The 24,151-nt window shown below is 38.3% G+C and overlaps 1 protein-coding gene and 1 non-coding gene across 3 annotated transcripts; both read left to right on the top strand.

Moving 5' to 3' along the window:
• Positions 1-6,072: 6,072 nt before the first annotated feature.
• Positions 6,073-22,285, top strand: LOC143856421 (uncharacterized). Of its 2 annotated transcripts, none has more exons than XM_077366639.1 (7): positions 6,073-6,211; positions 6,872-8,411; positions 12,974-13,081; positions 17,380-18,184; positions 18,345-21,156; positions 21,717-21,778; positions 21,873-22,285. In XM_077366639.1, the coding sequence occupies exons 2-6, from the start codon at positions 7,061-7,063 to the stop codon at positions 21,744-21,746; spliced, it is 5,106 nt and encodes a 1,701-aa protein (XP_077222754.1). In that variant the 5' UTR covers positions 6,073-6,211; positions 6,872-7,060; the 3' UTR covers positions 21,747-21,778; positions 21,873-22,285. The 2 variants fall into 2 exon arrangements, with proteins under 2 accessions (XP_077222754.1, XP_077222746.1); XM_077366631.1 differs by having other exon boundaries at positions 12,974-13,141.
• LOC143875371 (5S ribosomal RNA) lies at positions 8,867-8,988 on the top strand. Its single transcript, XR_013250021.1, has one exon. It is a non-coding gene; the product is annotated as a 5S ribosomal RNA (ribosomal RNA).
• Positions 22,286-24,151: the final 1,866 nt, after the last annotated feature.

Below are 24,151 nucleotides of genomic sequence, written 5' to 3'. Positions count from 1 at the left end.
TCTCAGTTCTCCGGTTCTCAAGTCCTTAAGCCTCTAATTCTTTAAAAAGCAAAAGATTAGGTAGTATCATCGAGTTTTGAATCCGTATTCAGCATTAGATTAGGCATCTATGCATTTTAGGGTAGATTTCATTTCATTATGAGAGTTTTGAAGTTGATTCGCAATCCTGAAGGTCTCTAGGGGGTTCCTTTGGCCTCTGAAAGATGAAAGTTCAAGTTTCCAAGCAAATGAAAAAACCTGCTATTTTTAGAATTTTCAGGGTTTCTCTCATTTTTGCCTATTTTGCACTGCTGGGGTATTTTGGTCATTCCCGATGTGTCTCGTTTGACTCCCGAGTTATATTTGAGAAATCTTGAGTGATTTTACAAATTTTTGAAAAAAGTGCTATTTTTAGAAACTCATGGGGCTTCCACATTTTCATCATCTTATGGATATTTCAATCATTTCTCATATGTCCAAAACCATCTCGAGGGTACGGCTGATGGATTATGAGTAATTTCGTAAGTTTTGGGAAACCTGCTAAATTTTGATCTCTCAAGATTTTCTCTTAGTCTTGCACTTCGGGGGTATTTTAGACATTTCCAAATATAACATATTTGGTCCCTAAGTTGTGTCTAAGAAATCTTGAGTCCGTTCATAAATTTTTGAAAATCTGCTATTTTTAGAATTTCTCAGGGTTTTCCCTAGTCTCGCCAAATTCTAGCACATCGGGGTAATTTGGTCTTTTCCTGTGTATTTCTTTTGATCCCCGAAGTATGTCTGAGAGATTATGAATGATTTTCTGAATTTTGGAAAACCTACTAAATTTAGAATTTCTCAGGAGTTTCGCTTAATTTGGAAATTCTAAGTGTTGAGGGCATTTTGGGTATTTTCAGGGGGTACCAAATGATCCTGTTTGATACTGCTAATCAAAAGGACCCAACTTTAAAAGTTTCTATTTTTGAAGTTTGATCACAAAGACTTTCCATTTTTAACATTTCCCTTTAGGGGTGAACCAATTTAAGGTTATTTTGGTCACATTTGGAAGTGTAATTGTCAAATAGGGGCATTTTGGTCCGAAAAATTATTTTCTCAAAAAAGATGGTTAGATCATGTGTGAGGGATGCACCATAAATGTCAAATGGGTTGGGTCCATATATAGAATGTTGAATTTAGAAAGATTTTATTGAATTTTTACGGAAAAACCCGAAACCCGTGTGAAATGGCCTATTGGGCTAAAGCCCGTAAAGATGAAGCTCATGTGGGTTCACCCATATGGGTCGACCACCATGGTGGGCGCCCCACATGGCTGACCCACATGAATTAAGCATCCAACCTTGATGATGTCACAATGGTGACATCATATTTGTTAAAAGAAAAATAAAAAGAATAAAAATAAGAAAAGAAGGAAAGAAGAAAAAGATGAATGCTTGCTTAAAAAAGGTTTTCTTCCAAAGAAGCAATGTGGAATAAAGAATAGCATGTCTTGATTGACAATAAATTAAGATTGGAATCAAATCCAATTTGGAAACAAGAAAGAAAGCAAGCAAGAGGGGAAAATTGAAAACAAGCCAAAAATGAGAGCTCTCACATTGGGAACTACTATTTCTCTCTTAACCCTAGCTTTTTTGTATAAAAATCAAAGCAAACAATCCTAAAAAAGATGGGAAAAAGATCAAAATTCATTTTTTTTTCTCTCCTCCCAAGAAGAAAAAAAAAATCTCTTTTCTCTTGAAGTGTGATCTCTCTCTCAAGTGTTCTTTACAAAAGGAATTCTTGAATTCCTTCTTCTTCTCCAAGGCATCACACAGTCAAGAATTATTGGAGTGTTCTTTGGGTCATCTTCATCATATAAAAGGGTGCGATAATTCGTATACCTCGGATCTATGCACCCTAGAGACAAGGAGCGCGATCAACGGTAGGATCTTTATCTTTGTAATATCAAAAGTAGAAAAGCATGCTAGGGTTTTACTTTTGATAGATCAAATCAATGAATTTTTTCTTGAAATTCCAGTATGTTATAATATAGATTATGAGTTTTCAAAATTCAAAATTTGATCCAAAAATTAAATTTCCTCCATTTAATAATGATTTTCTTTCGTTTTTTATTCAATATGGATTTAAATCGGATTATCAAAGCAAGTGTTAGAAAACGTGAGTTTCTTTAAAAACTGATATTTTTTGGGATTTCTATAAAATAAAATACTACTGGAAACTTAATTTTCAATCACGGTTTGGCCGTTTTAATTTTCATTCTAATTTTCAAACAATAACCCCGAAAGGGGTTATTTCTTGATGAACGAATCCAAAAGTATATCAAACCATGTCCAAAATTTATAAAATATTATTTCCAAACTAATGTTTTGTTTTCCAGAATACCCAAAAATTTTCGGATTTTTTTGAATTTTTTTAATCCGGTTTTAAATTATTTTAAAGTTCGGCCATTTTTAGTAAATATCAAAATATTTTAAAAATTAATGAAATCTCCAGAATTAATTTTAAATAATAAATTGAATTTTTCATGAGATTTGTTTTTTGAAAAAATGTTTGTTATTTGTTTTCTAATCGCTTTTTCGTTTTACGTGCCGTAATTCTTTTTCGTATTAAATTAGTAAATTTTTAAAATTTTTCTTTACAAACCAGTAACTTAGGTTACTGGAATGTTAGATAAAAAATTTAAATTGGTTTTGCAAAGTTTTAATATGGTTTTGTAATTTATTTTAATAAATGGGTTTCAATTTCTAGGAAACAAATTCCCCTTTTCTATTTAAAAATCGATTTTATGGAGGAGATTTAATTTTTAAGTTTTAAAATTTTGATAGAAAATTTTATAATCTATTATATAACTACTGAAATTTTTTATTTGATTTTAGAATACTATTAGGTTTGCTTTTTAAGTAATTCTTTGGTTTCATCTAATTTTTGTGTGAATTTCAATTGGCATCAAATCGTAATAAAAGTTCATGAAAGTTATACAGTAGTCTAATCTCATGATTATATTTATTCTGTGAAAGTTTGGATTAATTTGAAATTGATATGCTACAAGTTGATGTGTTAATCTATAATCTGATTTAAATTTTGAAAAATCAGAAATTGATATCAAATCTTAATGATAATTCATGAAAATTTTCCAGTAAGTTACAATTATCTATATCTTGTTACTAAAAAAGTTTTAACTGATTTAGAGTTCGATTGCTTAGGATTACTGTGTATTCCTAACAATCTGGTCTTAATGATATTAAATCACAATTTAATAGCAAATCAATACAAAAGTCACTAAAAATCTCCAAAAAACCTTAACTTTTCATCATAAATTCAATCCCTAACTTTTTGAAACAGAAACCTTAGGGTTCATAGATTGCTTTTGTACATTGGCTATGCTGTGACAATTTAACTGCCGAGATCGTAATCATAATCGTATACTAATTGCGATCGATCCAGCATAATTGGAGTGCGTAATTATACAAGGGCTGAGAGCACGATTCCCTTCCATGGTTGGATTCGAGGTCGAAACTTGCGAACCATAGAGCCTTTGGTATTCCTTAGATGTTTAGGAACCGAAAATCCTTGAAATCTAAAAATTATTAACTTCAGCAAATTGAATCAATTTACATCATGTCTTTCGGAACCGTTGGATTGCAGTTTTCATCATAAGAACCATTAGAGCCCCATTTAGGAACACTTACGTTATGTCGTGTCTTAGGTTTTAGGGAGTCCTAGAGTTAGGAGTCCAGCCTCATCATGGGCATTTGCTATGGATAGCAACCGTGCCATAGATCTAGTTGCACTAGTCACCCAATCTTTTCCTAGGACAAGCCTAGTTACCTAGGATATAGGTTAACCTGCATTAGTCTAAGGGACAACTCGTACTTAGATAGGATCATATAGCATCTTAGATGAAGTCATAGGATAATAAAATCTTCAACTTGAATTAAATAACTTCTCTTAAAACTGTTGAAACAGTCAACCCAGTCTAGATCGGTGTCTTAGATGAGTTAGGCATAAGTAGCTTAGTTCAGGTGCACCGAACTACGTCGACTCTGATCCCAGTGAGGCTTTGGTACGTAGGCAGCTTGGATGCTTGATGGCATACCAATCATGAGTCGGCTCCACACATAAGTGAGGTTTTGTACATTAATCCTTAAATTAAAAGTAATTAAATCACTTAGGACTTTCCATGAAATTAGAATTTTAGGAGAACTTTCACTTAGATTGAATTTAAACAAATTAAGAAAATTAAGATACACATTTAGGAATTACATTGAAATTAGATCTTAGGATGCATGTCACATAGTTCGCACATTAATTTAGAGTTAAATGAGCAATTTAAAAGAAATTCAAAAGAGTTAACTTTTGAAATTGAAGACCGATTATCGGGCAGGAATGGTGCATGTGGTGGTAACTCCCCATACCTTCCATTCCGTAACCAGGTAACGAGTCTAGATTTCTGGTCAATTATGGGTCCTAGATCCCTCATCTAGGTGGCGACTCTGTCACTCTCTTTTGCGTGGAATTCGGATTGCCTTAGTGATCCCAAGTTCACGGAAAAGATGAATTGAATCACACCTTGCTAGGCTTGGCGGCTTACCCCTGCCCTTATGGGTACTGGGTTGCACGTTTGTTTGCACCCTATGGCTTGGTTGCTGCCTGCTTGGTTGGGTAATTAAAATCAATAATAAAAAGCACACGCCATTCGCGTGGGTACGAGAGACCAAGAGAGAGCGTGACGGCTCGCGTCCCACCCCTCTCGCGGGATCGGGTCCCACACATTGGTGTTGCTTTAATTGGATATTTTATGTTTGTGATGTTATTTGGATTGTTTAGATGATGTTATTTGGATATTTTAGATGATGTTATTTGCATTTTTAATATTATGATGTTTTTTAGATATTTTAGATAGTATCTGTGTTGGTGTTACTAAGCTTCCCCTGCATTTTCCACCCAATAGAACACACCATTTCATATTTTTTGCTTATTTTCCTTATAGATTCCTGGCAACAGAACACTTACTCCTTTCCAATTCCTTTCCATTTGCCACGTCATTTCCTTTTCCTTTCCCAGAGAGGTGGCACAACAGAACAGACCCTAACAAAAAATCACACTTTCTAATTTCTATCACCCAAAAGACATGATTTAGAGAAACAAGCGTAATAGATCGAATTTACTGAAGCAAGCTCTTTCTCATCTTTGTAATTTTCATTCTCAGCATTGAAAATAGTGCAACGGTTGGTTTAAGTAGTCTTTCATCTCATGCGTTGGATGTGCGTCTCAATTACAAGATCAACGGTCTCAATTACACATACATGTCTCAATGTGGGACCCAAAAAATTTGATCAATACACATCAAATATTAATAGGGAAGTGATATACTGATATATCTTGCCCTTTTCATTACTTGGTACACCCACCTGCAGTGATCAATACACATCAAATATTAATAGGGAAGTGATATACTGATATATCTTGCCCTTTTCATTACTTGGTACACCCACCTGCAGTGTACGTTGGCAATCAAATCCGTTGAATCCTTCCCATGTGAAGTATAGCAGCCCCTTTGCAGTCATATATCACTGCAGGTGGGTGTCCCAAATAATGAAAAGGGGCGGATATATTACTTTCCTATTAATAAGATATTTGTGTAGAGACGCACTACAATGGGGTCCACACTAATGGAAGGTAGAGATTGAATCTAGCTTATCCGGGCGGTCCGAGTTTGACATGGGACCAATGCAGTGTGGGTCATCTCATGATGGTTTACAAGATCAACGATCATTACACATCAAATGTTATTACTTACTATGCTTTGTATATTGGCAGTCCGAGTTGGGTAATGACAAATTCGCACCTCCCTGTAGGATAATGCGCACCCCTGTACTTGAGTTGACGTTAGAAAGCGTTAAAGTCTGCCACATACCCTCCTTTCCAGTGATGCGAATTATCCTGCAGTGGGTGCGAATTTATCATCGCCCTCCGAGTTTTACCGTGCCCTTTTTTTCCCTTGCTTTATTCTCTCATTCTTCTGTTCTCCCACTCAAATCCTCAATTACAAACACTTTCGTTCTCTACGCAACCCAAAATAACAAAAAAGAAAAGAGCTCTAGGGTTTATCTCTAACTCTCTCTCTCTCTCTCTCTCTCTCTCTCTCTCTCTAAACAAACCCTAGAATTCCTCTAACAAACCCTAGGGTTTGGGTCTCTGCTCTCGGATTCGATCACATTTCTATCTGTAGGAGGTACGCTGATCCAATCTTCTCCTTTGTTTTTCTCCTTCTGATTTTCTTCTTCTTTTTATTCGTAAGATTTAGTGCAGATTGGTATCTTATTCGATGAATTTTGTTCGAATCTCGCATTCCTTTGTTTCTTGGTAGTGATTTTGCCCTAGGTTTGGCGGGAGTTGCACTTCTAGGGTTTTGGTTTTGGATTTCGCGTTTTGGTTGGCAAAAAGTGGATTTTTAGGGTTATTTCTGTTGGTGAATCTAGTCTAATTGTCTTGATTTGTGCTTTGGTTTTTTGCAATGGGTTTGGTGGGTTGTGTTCTGCTGAGAAATCAGGTTTTTTGGCTCTCGCTACTGTTTTCCTTTTTTGAGAATTAGAGTTAGATTTTGTTGATTTTGTTTGGAGCAGGTGAAGTAGATAATTAGGTTTTAGTTCTAACCTTTTTAAAAAAAAAAAAATTCAAATCTGTGTTAGTTAGTTTTAACTTTCATTTTTACTAGCTGGCGATTATTCATCGAGTCAACGCTCGTTAGATTCTCCTATTTTGCAGTCAGTGCTTTTATTGATTATGCATTGATCCAGATGGCTTTATTTGAAAACTTCAGTTATTGGGTTCTCACTAATAGGTAAAGAATAGTTTTCTGAAATAACCTGAATTTAGATTATACATTTTGCAGGGAACTCCTGAAAGACTTGAATTGGTTGGCGAGGAAAAAAAGCAAGGCCCATTGAGTTTGAATTGTAGTAGGGATTGATTTATGATCGGGTTTAGTTGCATACAGAAAACATTTTTTCTCGTTGATAATTATATGATTGTGATAAACCTCAAATTTTCGTTGGTTGAATGTTAAGTTATATATCCGGATATGTATAGTCAAGGGAACTATCCGTCTCAATTCAGACATGGTCCTCCCCCCCCACCCCCTCCTTCTTACCAGCAAGGCCCTCCTGCTCCTCCCCCTCATTACCAACAAGGTCCACCACCTCCCCCTTCTTTCCAACAGGGCCTTCCTCCTCCTCCTCCTCCTCCCATAATTCATCAAGGTCCTCCTGTTCCACCACATCCTGTAATTCATCATGGCCCACCTCCCATCCAGCAAGGCCCACCTGCACCCCCACATGCTGTTCAGTCTAGTCATCCTTACATTCAGCCTCCTGTAATGGTAAACATGGGTCACTCATATGTGCACCAACCTCCACCAGCTCATGGAATTGCTCCACAGGCTCCACCATATCCTTCATCCATGAATACTCTCAATGCCCATCAAGTTGCCCAACCAATACCTCCTCCCCCTGGCCCTCCGCTTTCTAGACCAAGCCCCCCGCCCCCAAGACTATTACCTCCACCGCCTCCAACAGTAGGACAAATGTTATATCGGACTCCTCCACCACCGCCCCCACCGGGAATCATGCAAGGGATTCATCATGCCGTACCATTGCCTCCACCACCTCCTTCTGGTTTCATCCCAATCACGCCCTCTCCTTATGCATCATTCCTACATGCCCCAGTTTCAGATGCCCACCCACCTTCACTGCCACCGCCGCCGCCTCCACCTCCACCTCCACCCTCTTCTCCTCCTCCCCTCCCACCATCCCCACCATCACCCTCTCCATCACCATCTATTTTACACTCGGATCATTCATTAGAAATTTCGCACCGTTCGGAGCCTGATTTTGGTTCTGACAGACAACCTAATTCTGCGCATTTGATTAGTGGCTCCATTGAGAACATGGTTGGAGGGACTCAGTTGAAAAATGATGTGCCCATTCCCAGTGGTTGTACACATGGTGAATCTAGCTCTGAGATGGATTCTGTAGTGCCAGATGATGTCTCATCAAGAGCACTGACTTTGGAAGATCTTCCTTCACCTCCACCAAAGCCAGTGGAAGAAGAAATTGTTCGGAATATTGAAATTTTGAGCCAGTTTATTGCTAAGGTTGGGCCTCATTTTGAAAACATGGCTCGTACCAAAGAAGCTCGGAATCCAAAGTTTGCATTCCTGTTTAGCGGTGAGCCTGGAAGTGCTGCGGCAATTGGGTATGAATATTTTCAGTGGATGAAGAAGAAATGCCAATTGGAATTTAAATCATATAATGAATCGGAGCAGATTGATCAAGCACCAAGGCTTTCGGAAAGAGAGTCTTCTTTGCAGTCTCTTAGTTCCCCAGATGAGGGTGTCTCTGTTTCCCCTGCAGCATCGGACATGGAAATGGATGGTCAGTGCATTTAATATCATTCATTGCATTTTGCCCTGTATATTTTCCACTTTGTGAAAAAATGCTGTTGATTTTAGACCTTTCTGTTGGTTCTCATTTATCCATTTTATTTGATTTGTCGCTGTCACTTAATGGTATTGAAGCTTATTCTTTCATTGTTTGTACTTTTATAAGCCATTCAAAAAAATTGGTAGTTTTATATGTAAGCTTTATAAGTTCCGACTCGTCACATTTGCTTCTCATGACTTTATATAGTTTTAATATGCAGGCTAAATTTTCTGTCTAAACCTTTTTTCCCTACACTGAGGATTTTCTTTTGTTTCTCATATTGCTTCTTGTTCGCATTGTTTTCCCTTTCTTCTCTAAACCTCCTGTTCTTGCTTTTTTAATTTTTTTTTTTGTTTTGCATTTTTTAATCTTACTACCGTTAAAAAAAACATATTCATCTAGAAAAGGGGTGCGATCATACCAGCACAAACACATTGGATCCCATCAGAACTCCGAAGTTAAGCGTGCTTGGGTGTGAGTAGTAGTACTAGGATGGGTGATCTCCTGGGAAGTCCTCGTGTTTCACCCCTGACCCCTGTCACTTTTTTACCCATCAAAAAAAAAAAAAAAAAAATCATCTAGAAAAACCCTATGTTGTTCTATAAGAGTACTTGGGACACATTGATCCTGCAAAAAGTCCTTCAGAGTGAGGCACCAAGTTAATTTGCTAATAACATCCTTTGTGTATCATTGAGAACAAACATTGAGCTTATGTTGGGCTCTTGTCATTAACATGTACAATCTGAAATTACATATGTTTTTTTTAAAAATATTTGTTTACCCCTTTCAAGCATATTTCCTTGTTCTATATATAAGTGTACTGCATTTTAATCATTATCTTGGCATTTGAAAATTTTCGCTTAGAGTCCAGTCTATTAGTTCTAGTCAGTTAGGGCATCATTCGGTAGAAGTTGAGTCTCTAGTGTTGTTTCTAGGACGTAGGTTTTTTCAGGTCAGTTAGGTGTTGATGTTCAATTTCTTGGGTTGTCTTCATCTCTATTTAGAAGTTTGTTTTTTGCAGAGTCTGTAAGGTCGTCCTACAGGTCCAGTCACTCTGTTTCAACCATGACTAACAGGCCAACGCTAGGTCGAGTCACTCTGTTTCAACCACGACTAATGGGCCAACGCTAGGTCGAGTCACTCTGTTTCAACCACGACGAACAGGCCAACGCTCCACATCAGGGCCAGGTTGAGGCCAGCCCTGAGGGGCCTGGTAGGAGAGCACGCATGCTTCGTTAGATCCGCTATTCCAACATGTTGGCCTATAGCAGAGCCACCCTAATCGGGATCAGTGACGCATGGTGATGCAAGACGATCGAAGGAATGACTATTACTTCGCTCTAATGCTGAGACTGATGTGGGACGATCTAGCTTTGATATCAATTTTTTTAAAAAAAATTGATATCAATTTTGCACGTACAAAATCTCACAAGGTTTCAAAACAATAGCAATGTGCCTTTAGGGAAGATTCTAGACCTAAAATAGGGCTTCTGGGTAGATTTAGAGGCATGCTGACACGAGCCAAGAGTGTCAGATTTATGTCGGGATGGTGTAAATGGTTGTGGTAGGGAATATGAGTGAAACAGATGGGTGAAAATTAAAGATTTGGGTTCTAAAATAGGTGATTAGATTGGAAAAATATTTCTACGAGGTTTATGATAGGGTTGGAGGGGAACATAACATATGTCGAGAAGCTGCATAAGGATGCTAGGAAGGTGTAAAATTAGTTTTGGGATAAATATAAGGGGTGCCAGGCATCAATGATTTTGAATGATGTTTTTTAGGCTGGAAATTTTTTTAATGGGTATTTTAGGAGTTTATGGTAGAAGATTGGTGAAAAATAATGCAAGAGAGGTTTTGTGTGAGATTAATCGTGGTTTGGGGTTCCCGAGAAGGTAGTTTTTGTGAAAATATGAAAAAAGATGAGATAATATTAATTGAAACAATAAATAACAAGTAATGAAAGGTAATCTACTTATCTCAAGGCTTAACACCATGAGTTTCTTTGGCATCTTACCAAAGTGGAAGAAGAAGAACATGAAGAAACCTTTTCTCCAAGAGGCTCTCAATATCAAATAGCAAATGTATATAGTGTGTATTCTCACAAACCCAACATAAAGTATTTATATCAAACAAATAAAAAAACCCTAATGACTAAACTACCTTTTCTAAGGACTTAAAGATTTACTCCCACTTAAACTTTTGTAATAGCGTGAGGCCTATTTAAAGACCCACCACAACTCGAATAACTTAAGTTGTTTTGATGGAAAACTAATACCCCCTATGACTTAAAAGGACTCAAATAACACTATAAAAACTAAATAAAACTCTTCTAACACTAATGATGAGTCCCCATCTTCTTGACTCTTTGATTCCCCTTGTCATCTTGGATGATTCTCCATTAATATGGCTAGTACCTCCTGGATGCATCGTGACACCTAGGCCTAAACCTATCTCATCCACCTTTGATAGGTGAGGCTGGTTTCCGAGATTTAGGTCTTGACGATTCCTTTGACGATTCTTTTGAAGGTCGACCTGATTCTGAAGATTTAGTTGAGCCTTATGAGGAGCCGTGTGGTTCTACGATGGTTCCAGACCCTCTTTTGAGGACAGGATAGTGTGGCTCTTAGAGGGTTCTAGAAGTTATGGTATTTGAGTTATGTCATGTATTTAAAGGGTCATCTTGACCTTGATGAATTCCTTGAGTGGATAGATAACATCGATTACTTCTTTGAGTGAAAAGATCTCACATAAGATAAAACTGTTAGATTTCTTACCATGAAATTCAAGGTTGTTTCCCTTGTTTAGTGGGCCATTTTGTACCAGCCAAGCCCCACTAGACGGATGAAAATAAGGCAGCGTCGAAATGCCCAGGCGATGGCAGATACCCATCTTCAGTTGAATCAAGGGACACATAATATCTTATTACGAGAGAGTGTAAACAAGTCCAAACCAGAAGAACTCAAAGAGGAAAGGCCCCGATTAGTAGCCAAAATGAAAAAAAGATTAAAGGTGTTTTTTCTCCATCGTTCACAAAAGAATTTGTATTTTGATATTTTCCTTTTTTCAATGAGTTGCATCCCAGTTGTATTTCCATGGTCTCCCAAGCAATATATGACACACGTCCATTGGGACTATATCACCTATTACTTTCAGTTTTTACATGGGTCCAATAGAAAGCAAAACTAAACAAGTAGAAATAAGTACCTCACCTCTATGAATCATTGTATCTTGTACGGTTGATGGTGCTTTTTTTCTTTCAATTATAATTTGATGTTTTCATTGGATCCTCCATCTATGAAGAGATTACATTGCTTTCCTCATGGGCTAATCCTTACCCAGAAGATGTTAGATCAAAGACATACTTCTTCATTGATGATCTTTGGAGGTGATAAGAGTGTCTTTTGAACCAGCATTCACTCCCAATTTTGATCTTCAGCATGAGAATCATCCCTCCGACAGTCTTTGTGTAGAGAAACTTCTACATGCAATTTATTTCAGAATTCAGGTATTCTCGTCTTTATTCCTTAATATATTTATTCTGTTCTTGTGTTCGAAAAAATTGATCATCATCATAATTTCGCCCTTGATATCGATCATTGTGATCTCGACCTTGAACCTTACATGTTAGAGCCCCACCTAGATGAAAATAGTTGGTATCAATCTCCTCCAGAATTCAACTCCTCGTCAACATCATATTCGTTCCCTGGTTTCCCTCCATGTGGTGAATCCTGGTGCTAGCACGAATGCTTAAATGATTTCTTGCATCGAACTTGCTCTGATAACAGTTTTTTTCCTGAAGGTTATTTCTCTGATAGCAGTTTGATACAAGTTATATGCTAGGAATCCACAAAAAGTAGTAAACTTGCTAGAGAATTGAACAATTAGATAAACAATCTAATAGATCTTCACAAACAATGCTATGAAGGTAACCGTCATTGAATTTTTATCAAAATATGATCAAAGAATCGTAAAACGCAAAACCCAAAAGGGAGAACTCCTACCTATTCATTGACCTCTTGCAAAGTGCATCAAAACTTCACACACACACACACGTAGGCCTAAAATACCTTAAAGTCCTACTTTAATCCTGACCCAATGGTACAGGATTGATTCCAGCCATTAGATCAACTTATATGAACCCTAGTTTTTTTTTTGAGCTCCCCAAAAGTAAAGATGGAATGTTTACAAACAAAATTAAATAAAAATCGCTAAAAAATCTCCATAAATTATTATCACCCGGCTTGCCAATTTTTGTGATTAACTAAACTCTGTAGGGCCCGCCATTGACGTGATCATGATGTTACTTTTGTATCTCGGTCAATCCATGTTTTCTCCTAAATCATCTTTTACTGAATTATGTATGGGCTTGTTTGCATTGGTTGTCAACCTGTGTTTCTTATCATATTTAATGTATATCTGAGTATTTGTATGCATTTCAATTGCCTGATCTATGTGTGCTAGTTATATAGTATTGAATGCTGAAAGTTCTTTTTATGTGTGGTTGTTGTCAGATGATGTCGATCAGCCTGAAAAAAGCCAGGGTGTGGGTCTGTCAAATGAAGACTTAGATGGGCAACTACATGCACCTCAGAGTTCGACAAAGCCATATGTGCCTGAAGGTGCAGTGCCTGGAGTTATTACCTGTTCTAGTTCATTACTTGTTGCTGGGCAAGGAGAAGGTTTCAGTTTAATGCTTGTTTACTTCATTGGCTTCAAATATATATATATATATATATATATATATATATATATATATATATATATATTTATATATATATATATTTTCTGGGTTTGTGTTTGTCCTTCATAGTTCATTACTAATTAGTTGCACATTGAACTGCTTCTGGGCACTTTCTATTTTCCTTCCTATATTTTTTCCATTGATTTATTATTTCTTTCATGTATGAGTGAAACCTTTGTTCTGACTGTTACTCTATAGTTTCATGTGATTGTTTTCATCTGTCAGAGCCATAGTTATATTTTCCATGTTTTAATCTATTACTGCTAGCACATTATAATATTATATGAAATTGTGCTATTTCATGTATAAACTTTGTGGTGCACCGTTTTTTTTTGCTTTCAATAAATCTAATGTGCATGATTGAATGCAATACCCTTGGGCAGTGTTTTTTTTCCTGGCCTTCAGTTATGATCAGGAAAACAAATTTTTCTACGGGACCTGGTCATATGCTCGTGGCTGCAATTTTGGTGGTTGGATGAAAGAGAGGCATCAAGGGAGGATTTCACTTAAGAGTGCAATATTGCTTTAACTGACAGGACTATATTGTTTTATGTGCCTTGAATGTTATTCATGTCTTAAATATAGCTGGGGATATGGATTATGGAGAGAGAGAGTTGAATATGACATATAATGAGGAAACTCCATGGTGTATCACTGTGCTGTAATGCTATATTGGTATATGGTGAAATATGTGATGAAAAAGAGCCATTTCTCCATAAGTATTGCACTGCCAAGTCATGAACAAGATGCTTAGTAAGATTTAAGCTTGATAAGATTTAAACAGTTGCTGTAGATAATTTTTCCTACCTATGTTGGTCTGAGTTCATTTTGAATGATATTCGTAATATATCCTTTTGATTTTCTTTTCTAAATTTAGCTGGAATCATTTGATGGTTTTGTCTTTAAAAATATAAATTTGGTTCCTGATGTTGGAAAGAAATGTTGTTCAATGTCACTTTAGCAAAAGCCTTATTGAAGTACACTAATATTTCAAGTCCAAATGTATGCCCGTCCTCTTTACTTTGATGCCGCAGCCATTTGGATGCTGGGTGTTTTATTATGACCTTGGTTTTAGCTCTAGCACATTTGTTTTAGATATCAAAGTGAAGTATTGGCCATCTGCTCAACAGAGTAATCAAGCTGAAGATTTCCTAGTATTAGTTTGCGCCGGATTCGGGCCGATATTTCCCCCAAAGCTTGGTCCAGGTCTGGCCCATTGGCACCCCAATCCATTACATTATGAATCAATAGATTGGTTAAGATGCACTGTGATCTAAAATATTTGAAGAAAAAGTTGCATCTTGAAATTTATTAGTTGCAAACTGTATCAGCCGGGTGATGCCATATATTATTCTTGAACTAGCAAGTTAAAAGCTGATGAAAATAAACCTGATGCATCTCAAAATCAAATTGGGGCTCCTCAGCTTCTCTTTGAACCTCAAATCTTACAGTAATAATGCGAGACCATCTGAACTCTGCAGGTTCAGTTAATTGCTTGTTTTATGAGTCTCACCCCTATGTTACTTGTATATGGGACCTAGTAATGACTTACAGTTTTACTAGACAAAGTTCTCTAGATCTTCTGCTCAATGACTCGCTCACCGATATTACGTGTTTAGTTAACACAGATCTGTTGGGAATTTGGGATTATGTATCATAAGCATAGTGCTGATGCGTAAAGACAGCCACATGCGTGAGAAGTCCCCACTTTCTGCCAGTAAGTAGGATCAATTCTAAAGCAAAACTAGTTAACTTAATAGTCTTACATCGTTGTTAATTCACCAATCTCTTCAGACAAATGAGTCAAGTTAAAGCTACCTAATGGGTCTCTCTTGTCTGTCTCACTTATGTAAATGCAAGGAACGATTTTTTTGTCCTTTTTTTTTATCGTGCATGGAGATTTTCCCAACAATGCAATCATGTGACCACACGAGCACATCTAGGATAGAAACTCTTTTGAAACCCATTTGTCGTCGCATGCATTTTGTTATAACTTTGCATCTTTATTTTCTACATTATTTCATTAGTAAATCCATTCAATATCTTTTTGATCAATTTAGTTAACTACCTGGAACTTGTGTTTACTTTTACTTCCTCAACCATACTGCTGACAAGTAATGAAAGATTTATCTATACATTACTCTAGAGATGTGATATCTATATAAAATCAACATAATTTAGATCCATGTAGAGAAGGCTTTTATTATCTTTAAACCTTCGTATTGTTTTAATATTAGGAAAATTGTAAAGAATTGTAAACAGATGGCAGTGACTGGAATGACTGGGATAATCCGTGGTTATCCAGACTTGACTGAAACACAGGCTGATACAATTGACTACATGTTCTCTTTTGTTTCCTTCTAGAAATCTGAACGGAATTGATTGATTTTTTTTTTGAATGGTATGTGAATGGAATTGACAACTAAGCAAAGTGGTATTATTACTTCTTCCAGTTACAGCATCTTCAAAACAAAAACTTTGTGTTTGCGCAAGGGTATTTTTTGTGGACAGAAATAAAATTTATTGAAAGAGGAGAAAATGTGGTTTGTTATATGATGCATGTGAAAATTTTCTCCTTGGAAAAATATGGGCGGGCAGAAGATAATGATGGCCACTTGTTCAATGATCCGAACCATTTATCTGCTAGGCCTTGCCACAATAGGCCGTGCTCCAAACATTTCTCCTGTCAAACTATTCTAACCCTTTGCTTTATGGAGGCTTTCCTGATGAATGAAGAACATTGGATTTTTATTTTCGAGCCATCTATTTAAAGGCCATAAATTGGAGATTTAGAATCATCTGATGTGGGTGGGCTTTAGGGTCATGATCCATCCATAGCTAGGCCCAGCAGATAAATGGTTTGGATCATTGAACAAGTTGCCCCTGGATCATTGAACAAATGCCGCTCAACTATAGTTTAGAAAAATGTGTATGCATAATATAACTACTCCGAGTAGTAGGGCATTTCCCATGATTTAGCCGACACTTTGAATTTATTGCTGACACACGTGTCTTGCCGTGTCCCACACGATACGTGTGTCTACATGTGTCGACACTCCTTTCCACACTTTTAAATGTACTACTAGAAGTGAAAGACTTAATGTGTGCGTGCGGACAAGTTTTTTACTTTGTCAAGTTTGACATTCTGTTTTATTATTGAATATTGTGTTTACTTCTTTTATTATTAACTTTTCTTTAACTAATATTTGTTGTTATATTCCCTCCCCTAAGCCTAAAACCCTAAACAAACTCTTATTTCAACACTAGATTAGTTGTATCCTATTATTCTCCCTATCTCGCTGCATATTGGAGACTGAAGACAATAGATTAAACTGATGAATGCATTGTTATTTGTTGATTTCATGTTTGTTTTAGATTATAGTTGATTAATCCTAAGATGAATTATTTTGTTAAATTAATGCCATATTTATATTGTTGCAAATTATGTTAGTAATCGGTAATTTTTTATGTATGCACATGTATGGGTGTGTCACCATTTCTAGATTTTTAGGAGTTGCCATGTGAGACACCTTGTATCTGTGTCGAAACTCGACACACGATTCCGTGTCTATAAATCATGATCATATATACTTTCTGTTTTAACCCTGTCCCTGTTTCTAAACTCAGCACTCTTGTCCGTGTCCACAAATCAAGTATTAATTATGTCCGTAAACTTTATTCTATCTATCTGTTTCTATGCTGCGTCGCCATTTTTCTATACCTAGATAAATTCATGAATCTGTTGAAAACCAGGTACAAAGTTTCCATGTAGGATTGTTAGCATTAATATCTTATGGGTCTGGCGATGCTGTTTGGGACTTATACTTTAACGTCCTCATCTTCCATTTGTAGCAATTCTCTTATATACTTGTCCCTCCTATACTACACTCTTCTGATCCTGCAATCTTCTGGTTGGGGGTACTGCAAGTTTCTATATCCTTTCATTATCCTCGGAATGACCGGTATGCCTGAATTAATAATAAGGAAACATCTTGACATCCTCAGACACATGCTTGTCATTGCATTATTACATGGGTTGGCACATCTTGGTATCCTCATCTTGAAGAAATTTTCTACACCTACTTTTTTTGGTTTTCTAAGGTGGGATAACAATTTTCCTGAAATGCCTGTGCACCTAATTCTTTGATATTCTAACACGGAATAACAATTTTTCAGAACATGATCACCCTATGTTTGCAAGGCCTAATTCTGGAGATCTCGGCCGAATTAGGAGTTCACATGAAGTGACCGAATGTGCATTGGACAGCAACATGCAGGAATCCGCTACGCATCTCGTTGAAGCTTCAAATCCTATCAAGGTTTCAGTGGCCGCTGTTGGTAGTAATAATGGGGAGTTTCCAAGGGTATTTATTAAAGATGGGAGCCCATTCAGACTTATACAAGATTATGCTTCCGACGACAGTTCAGATGATGATAAGGGGCCATGCATTGAAGATGTCAGCCCTGTAAGCATTTCTCCATCAGTTAGAGTGGGTGGTTCAGGTTTGCGTGAAAACAAGAAGATTGATTCTGATATGACCTTTCGCTCCAAGAATGTTTCTACAGCTGAAATGGGATCTAGCATGGCACTTGAGATTAGCGAAATAGTCCAATATTCAGATGCTTCCCCAGCGTCACCCAAAGTGGCAATGCCCGTGTCCATGGTTCCTGATCTAGATGCAGTTACCAAAACTGATGAGCTTGGTATTCAAAACGATGAAGATCAGACAGTAAATTACCAGACAGGAATTGAATCTATACATCATAACGATGCTTTTCAAGGGGATGCGAAAATGGCTTCTGCTGTATTGAATGTTGATGAGTTTGGGAGATTGGTTAGAGAAGGTGCCAGTGACAGTGATTCTGATGGGATGCCCTATAGCGAGAGAGGTGGTAGGGGCCGGTCACCTCATGAAAGTAGACAAAGGAGGAGAAGTCGCAGTCCACGAAGGAGAAGGGACAAGCGAAGCCGATCACGCAGGTATACGTACGGTATTCTCTTTCTGGGCACATCCCTCTTGGTTGACCTTTGTAGATGTTTAACTTGGCATGTGCGATCAATGAGTGTGCAATTATTGATTCCACTTTTTCCAAGACTGCAAATACTGGAAGATTTTAAAGTTTGAACTTTTATTTTTCAGCTGGTCTCCCAAGAAACAGAGAAGCCGGAGCAAGTCACCACCTCCATCTTTCAGGCGCATGGGTGAGGTTGGCAATGATAAAAGACGGGATAATAGAGGGCAGCCCCAGGAATGTTTCAACTTCCATCGAGGCAGGTGCTATCGTGGATCAGCTTGTCGGTTTTTGCACAGCGGCCCTTCAATGGATGATGCTACAAGACGGTATAAGATCAAGGAGGATCAGTATCAGGAGAGTCCTCAAGATTTGAGGAACTCTTCTGTGGACACAAATGAGGCTAAGAATATCGAGACAGATATGGTTATAGATGAACATGATCTTTTGCAAGAGGAAGGAAAGAGCGTCCGGGATCTGCCTGTGGGCAGTGCCGAGGCTCCAAAGGATGATGATTTGGATCAAAAGATAGAATCGGCTTCTGTAGGAGATGATGTGCAACGTACCGTTTCAGCTGAAATTGGTCAATTACCGGGTTCTCAAGAGGTAGTTGGTGAGGAAATAGGTCAGTCTCAGGGTTCTGAAGAGGTAGTTGCTAAAGGGCCAGAACCACAGGAAAGACAAAAGGTACAGGTGGAACCAAGTGTCCAGCCTCTAGAGGAAGATGACTCCCAGAGACCAGTGGGTCCAGAAATCTTTCACACTGAACCTGAAGTTACTCAGACACAACCTTTGGATGGTGACACTTCTCTGGCCCAAGCTAACAGCGATAACTTGGTGGTCCAGTCGTCCCATTCCAATGTTTCTGAATCCCTCTCTACTCCGGAGCTTCCTAATGTTATTCCGCCGGCTTCACATGGAGAAGGGTCTTCAATATCTCTTCATTTACCTGTTCAAACATATCCATCCACAACTTCTCCAGACCAGGTCCCCAGAACCCTGCAGTATCCGGGTCAGGGGAATATCATTCCCCCGTATCCGAATCAGAATCCTATGAGCCATCCATATTCGAGTCAGGTTCCTGCAAACCATCCATTTCCGCCTGAGAGTTTCAGACCTCAGCCATTGCCACCCAAAGAGTTCCATCCTCCCAGCTTTCCAGCTGGAGACTTCCAGTTTCCGCCTTCCCAGCTACCCCCTCCACCTCAGCTACACCCTCCCCCTCCTTTCCATCAAGACAATATAAATGCACATGTTTCACAACCTCCAAGAGATTACCACTTGCAACCACCAGCAGGAAACTTTCAGTCGCAGCCGTACCCAGTTGAAAGGTTTCCTTCTTATCCGCCTCCTTTTGTTGACTACCATTCTCAGCATGCTCCTCCAAAGCCCTCTTGGGTGGACCTCCCCCCACCACCACCATATGTCACTGAATCAACTCCGAGACCCTACCCTCAGCCTTTGATGAGGCCCTACCCTCCAGAAGAGCCTAGTCATTCTCGGTTCTCTCAAACCCTTCTTCCAATGGAGCCTCGCCAGCCTCCCTTGCACATGGAGGAGTTCAGACTGAAGCCTCTGACCATGGAAAACCCACGGGATCAACCATTTGGGGGCCCCAGTTTTATGAGAGAAGAGCATTCTAGGCCATCTGCAGTTGCTGAAGGCCATCGGTTTCTTCACGACCCTCGACCGGATTATCATTTTCGCCCTTCTTCAGTCACGGATGATGTTCGAAATTTTCAACCATTACAGAATCCAAGATTTACTACAGGGCAAGGTTTTACTTCTTCCAATGCATTTGCACCAGAAAATATGCACTCTCAGCCCATGGCATATTCAAGGGAACCTCCTTCAATGCAAATGCAGCCTTTTCCTGGGGACAGACTATCTCTCAGGTCTTCTTCAAGGGAAGAATTCGGTCCTTCTGCTAGGGATTTTCCTTATTCTCAGCAGAGACAGTCATCTTATGGTTTGAACCTCGATAGATTTTCTTCAAATTTAGGGACTTCTAGCAATATTGAATCCATGGGTGCTAAAATTCCTTCCTCGAGCCACTACAATCCATTTGCATCTACTTTTGAACAAACACCTCCGAGCTCAAAATTCGGTCCAAGTGTTTTCAGGCGAGAACTTGACTCAAATTACAATAGTAAGTATGATTCCCCATTCAATTTGAGTCATGTCTCAGTGGGTGGACAAGGTAGTGGTGGGCTTGGAGCAAGACATACGGCATCACCACCAGATTCTGGCAAACTTGGGGGGCAGTTTCTACCGAGGTCAGTTGGTACATTGCCAATTGCCCCACGAGAACCTTCGGTGGAGCAGCACACAGTTAGGGAGTCGGCATCTGGTGACCAATATGACCCATTATATGATAGCATTGAGCCATCTCCTAACTTGTTCAGGAAATCTGATCACGTTGCAGAACGAGAATTCACTGCTGAAACCCCTGACAAGTCTATTCCTACCCAGGACATGAATGACCAAGACGTTACAGTGAGACGCAACAACTCTGCAATTGCGCTTCCGGAATATGACGAATTTGATGGTGCGGCTATCGATGAACTTGGTGGTTTGGAGAATGGGAGCCCCGGGCCAGAGGAAGAGAGGAATTTGAGTCCGGGCAATCCGATTGAACCAGACAACACAGCAGTAGGGGAGGTGGAGATTGATCAGGTTCAAACATCTGGTAAGGGAAAGAAGAGCAAGGACTCAAGGTCAATGAAGCTTTTCAAGATTGCACTCGCGGAATTCGTTAAGGAGGTTCTTAAGCCGTCATGGCGGCAAGGGAACATGAGCAAGGAGGCCTTCAAGACCATTGTCAAGAAAACTGTTGATAAAGTGTCCGGAGCGATGCAAAGCCACCAGATACCCAAAAGTCAGGCAAAAATCAATCAATATGTTGAGTCGTCACAACGGAAGCTGACCAAACTTGTGATGGTAATTGTTCATTTTCCCTAGCCATTCGTTGTTTTCAGATTTCCACACTTGAATCTTAATTTTCAAAAGATGGGGATTAATTGCCTGCCTTTCAAATTGTCACCTACACATCGCTTATGCACCCACAAATATGGTTCAATGTTATGTTGAACCTTCCCAAATTCCAAGTGAATTTTAAATGATAAGGTTTTGAACTTTTTTGATTATTTGTATTTGTTGCCTTTGTGTTTCTGACAAACATTTTGGGTTTTGGAGGGGAATGTTTCGTAGTTTTAAAGTAAAAGGCAAGTTATGTTTCTTCCTCGTTTCTGGTCATTTTTTGTTTCTAATTTTTTTTTTCTTGGAATCTCAAGGGTTTTTAGATTTCAAGAGGCGTCTTGAAAGTCTAAAAAAAAAAAAAAAAAAAAAAAATCAGAATATGATTGTCATTTAAGAGAAAGCATTCATGAATGGATGCTCCATCATATTCCTGCAGCTGAACCTTATACAGGCTGCGATTTTCTTTTTTGTTTTAAACATTTAATTCTTATCAATGATGTTGACCCTCCTACTCTCTTCAGGGCTACGTCGACAAGTATGTCAAGGTTTAGACAGCCAGTATAATGAATTGGCTCGGGCAATGGTGCGGATGGTTTGATTACACTTAATTTTTGTTATTATGAACCTTTTTTTTTTAAAATTTTATTGATCAGGTGAATTGTTGCATTTGGATGCAGTTAAGTTGAAAGGGCTTTGCGAGAGGATCGATGAAGTTCCCATCGAATGAAAATTGTTGAGATTTGTGGGAAATAACTCAAAATTCCATCCTCGGCAGTGTTTAGAGGGAGCGCTCTCAAACGTGTATGTAACCATTTATTTGGATCCTGTTTGATGTTTTGACAGATATCTCTGCCTTGATGGAATATATGTTTCATTTGTAAAGAATCTCACCATGTCTTCATCTAAAGAATTTGATCATGTAGATCATCCTCTTACCATCATAGCCCAAGGGACGACTTTGATTTTTTCTTCATTTTTCATGAGAATTCCCCTTCAAATGACATCACGTTACCAAAAAAACACATTCAAATTTTCCTGTTTCCCATTCCAATATTTCAGTAAAATGTAGCTGCTGTTTTTCCCCTCTTCTCATGGCCGCCTTGCCCTTTTTTGTTAACTTATCATCCCTTTTTTAATGAAAGTATTGATTGTTTTGCATGTATATTAAACTATTGCTATGTTGAAAAGGTAAGAATCTTACTGAAAATTTGCCCATAACTATGTATTGGATTACTGTAATGTGGTGAGACAGGTTATCTAGCTTATTATACTTTTTTTTATTAATATTTAGTGGCTTTGTTCATCTTCCCCATTAATGATTTGGTCATTCTAGCTTAAAAATAGGCACTTGGAACGTGCCCTGTCTCGATGGGGGCCAATGTGTTTCCAAGGAAAACCATACCATTAAACAAAAAAGGTTGTTTGATCTTAGTAGCCAAATTTCCTTCCCCACAGTTTAGGTTTAGCCATTGATCCGATCATGTGTACGGTGATTGAGCTCATCTGTTTGGTGGGTCGTTGTAGGATCATACAGTGCTTGTGGGTCCACTTGCAATTGATGGTGCTGATTGTTTGATGATGGTTGGCATTGCTCAAAATTTATAGGGGGAAAAAGTGTCCCTACAAAGCCCCTTGGTTGCATTTGAATCTATTAGCATCCATTGTGTTCTGATGGACAAGGACAACCATGTTAGCTTGGAGTAATAGCTGTAGGAATATTGCTGCTGGAATCGGCATCCTATTCTGATTCTGCCCGATTTTGGTGTTTGGTTAAAAAAAAAAGAAACTAGTTTAAACTTTAAAAGTCTGGAGTGGAATTGACACTGAGGCAGAGTTAAAGGGAGGAAATGTTGGAATCTATTTCCTGCCCCAGGAGCTGGTATTCTGATTCCGCACTGGTCGGAATGAATTTTATATTTGAAATTTTTTGAATTACATTTTTTATTTTAATTTTTCCTATTCTGTTTATAGGAGAATTGGGATAGGATGCCTATTCTGATTCCTGATTCTGGCAATCCAAACACAGCTTGAGAGACAACTGGAGATGGGTCTGGTATCGGCCAGTGGGATGGCCTTTGCCTTGATCCAACGGTTCTCCTATGTTTCGAATTGGATTTGGAGGAGCATGCTGCAGCCCCAGTTTGTTTGGCCATGTTCGTTTAAAGATTATTACAACCGATTGTGAGTAAATTTAAGTGTAATTTTGAGTCCAACAGTTGGTTTGGCACTCATAATCAGTTGTCATAATCTTAAATGAACAGGGCCTTTGGATTTTGAGAACAGATTACGAGTCGAAAACTGATTATTGCACACAAATTTATGTTTAATTGATTAATTTGTGACCAAAACTGGAGGCCGGGCAAGACCAAGGCCATTAGGCCAACAAAATCCTTGCCAAACGAAAGGATTTTGTTGGCCATCAAAAAAATCAATCTAAAATTTGAACGAAAGTTTTAGATTTATTTTCCAGGCTTTGGTCTTCTCCTATTCGTCCTTTGAAAAATGCAAAAGTTGCCCTAGAGACCTGAAATCTTGGCTTAGCAACAATTGATGGTAAGCTCAAAGAGTCTACTGGTGGCCTTATAAAGCTTGCTAAGCTTAGCCTTAATCTCTACTTAATACAAGTCGCCCTTTGATAAGGGACTAGTTGAGTCTATGATCCTTTGTTCATTTTAGATTTTAGGAATTGATTTCGAGTCAAAAACTGATTAGTAAGACCCAAAAAAAAAAAAAAAAAAAAAAAAAAAAAAAACTTGTTTAATAACCTCTAAACTTAAGGGCGCTCTTGTCGAAATGGGGTAAAAGGTCACCCCATTGGCTGCAAGGACCAGTTGTGCATTTATAACCGCTGAAAGTCAAAAGTGCATTAAATGCATAACTGCCCCTTGCAGCCAATGAGGGTACCCTTTCACTCCATTTCTGTAAGGGTGCCCTTCAGTTTAGAACAATTTAGAAC

Source organism: Tasmannia lanceolata, unplaced genomic scaffold (assembly GCF_043159265.1).
Source record: "Tasmannia lanceolata isolate RefF3 unplaced genomic scaffold, GAP_Taslan_0.1 ptg000003l, whole genome shotgun sequence".
Taxonomy (NCBI): domain Eukaryota; kingdom Viridiplantae; phylum Streptophyta; class Magnoliopsida; order Canellales; family Winteraceae; genus Tasmannia; species Tasmannia lanceolata.
This window is presented reverse-complemented; position numbering and strand designations above follow the sequence as displayed.

Bases quoted from the DNA above. Each gene is read 5' to 3' on its own strand.
- LOC143856421 (XM_077366631.1), top strand. From the start codon at position 7,061: ATGTATAGTCAAGGGAACTATCCGTCTCAATTCAGACATGGTCCTCCC. The intron at 8,412-12,973 runs GTCAGTGCATTT...GGTTGTTGTCAG, and splicing joins ATCGGACATGGAAATGGATG to ATGATGTCGATCAGCCTGAA. The intron at 18,185-18,344 runs GTATACGTACGG...TTTATTTTTCAG, and splicing joins AAGCGAAGCCGATCACGCAG to CTGGTCTCCCAAGAAACAGA.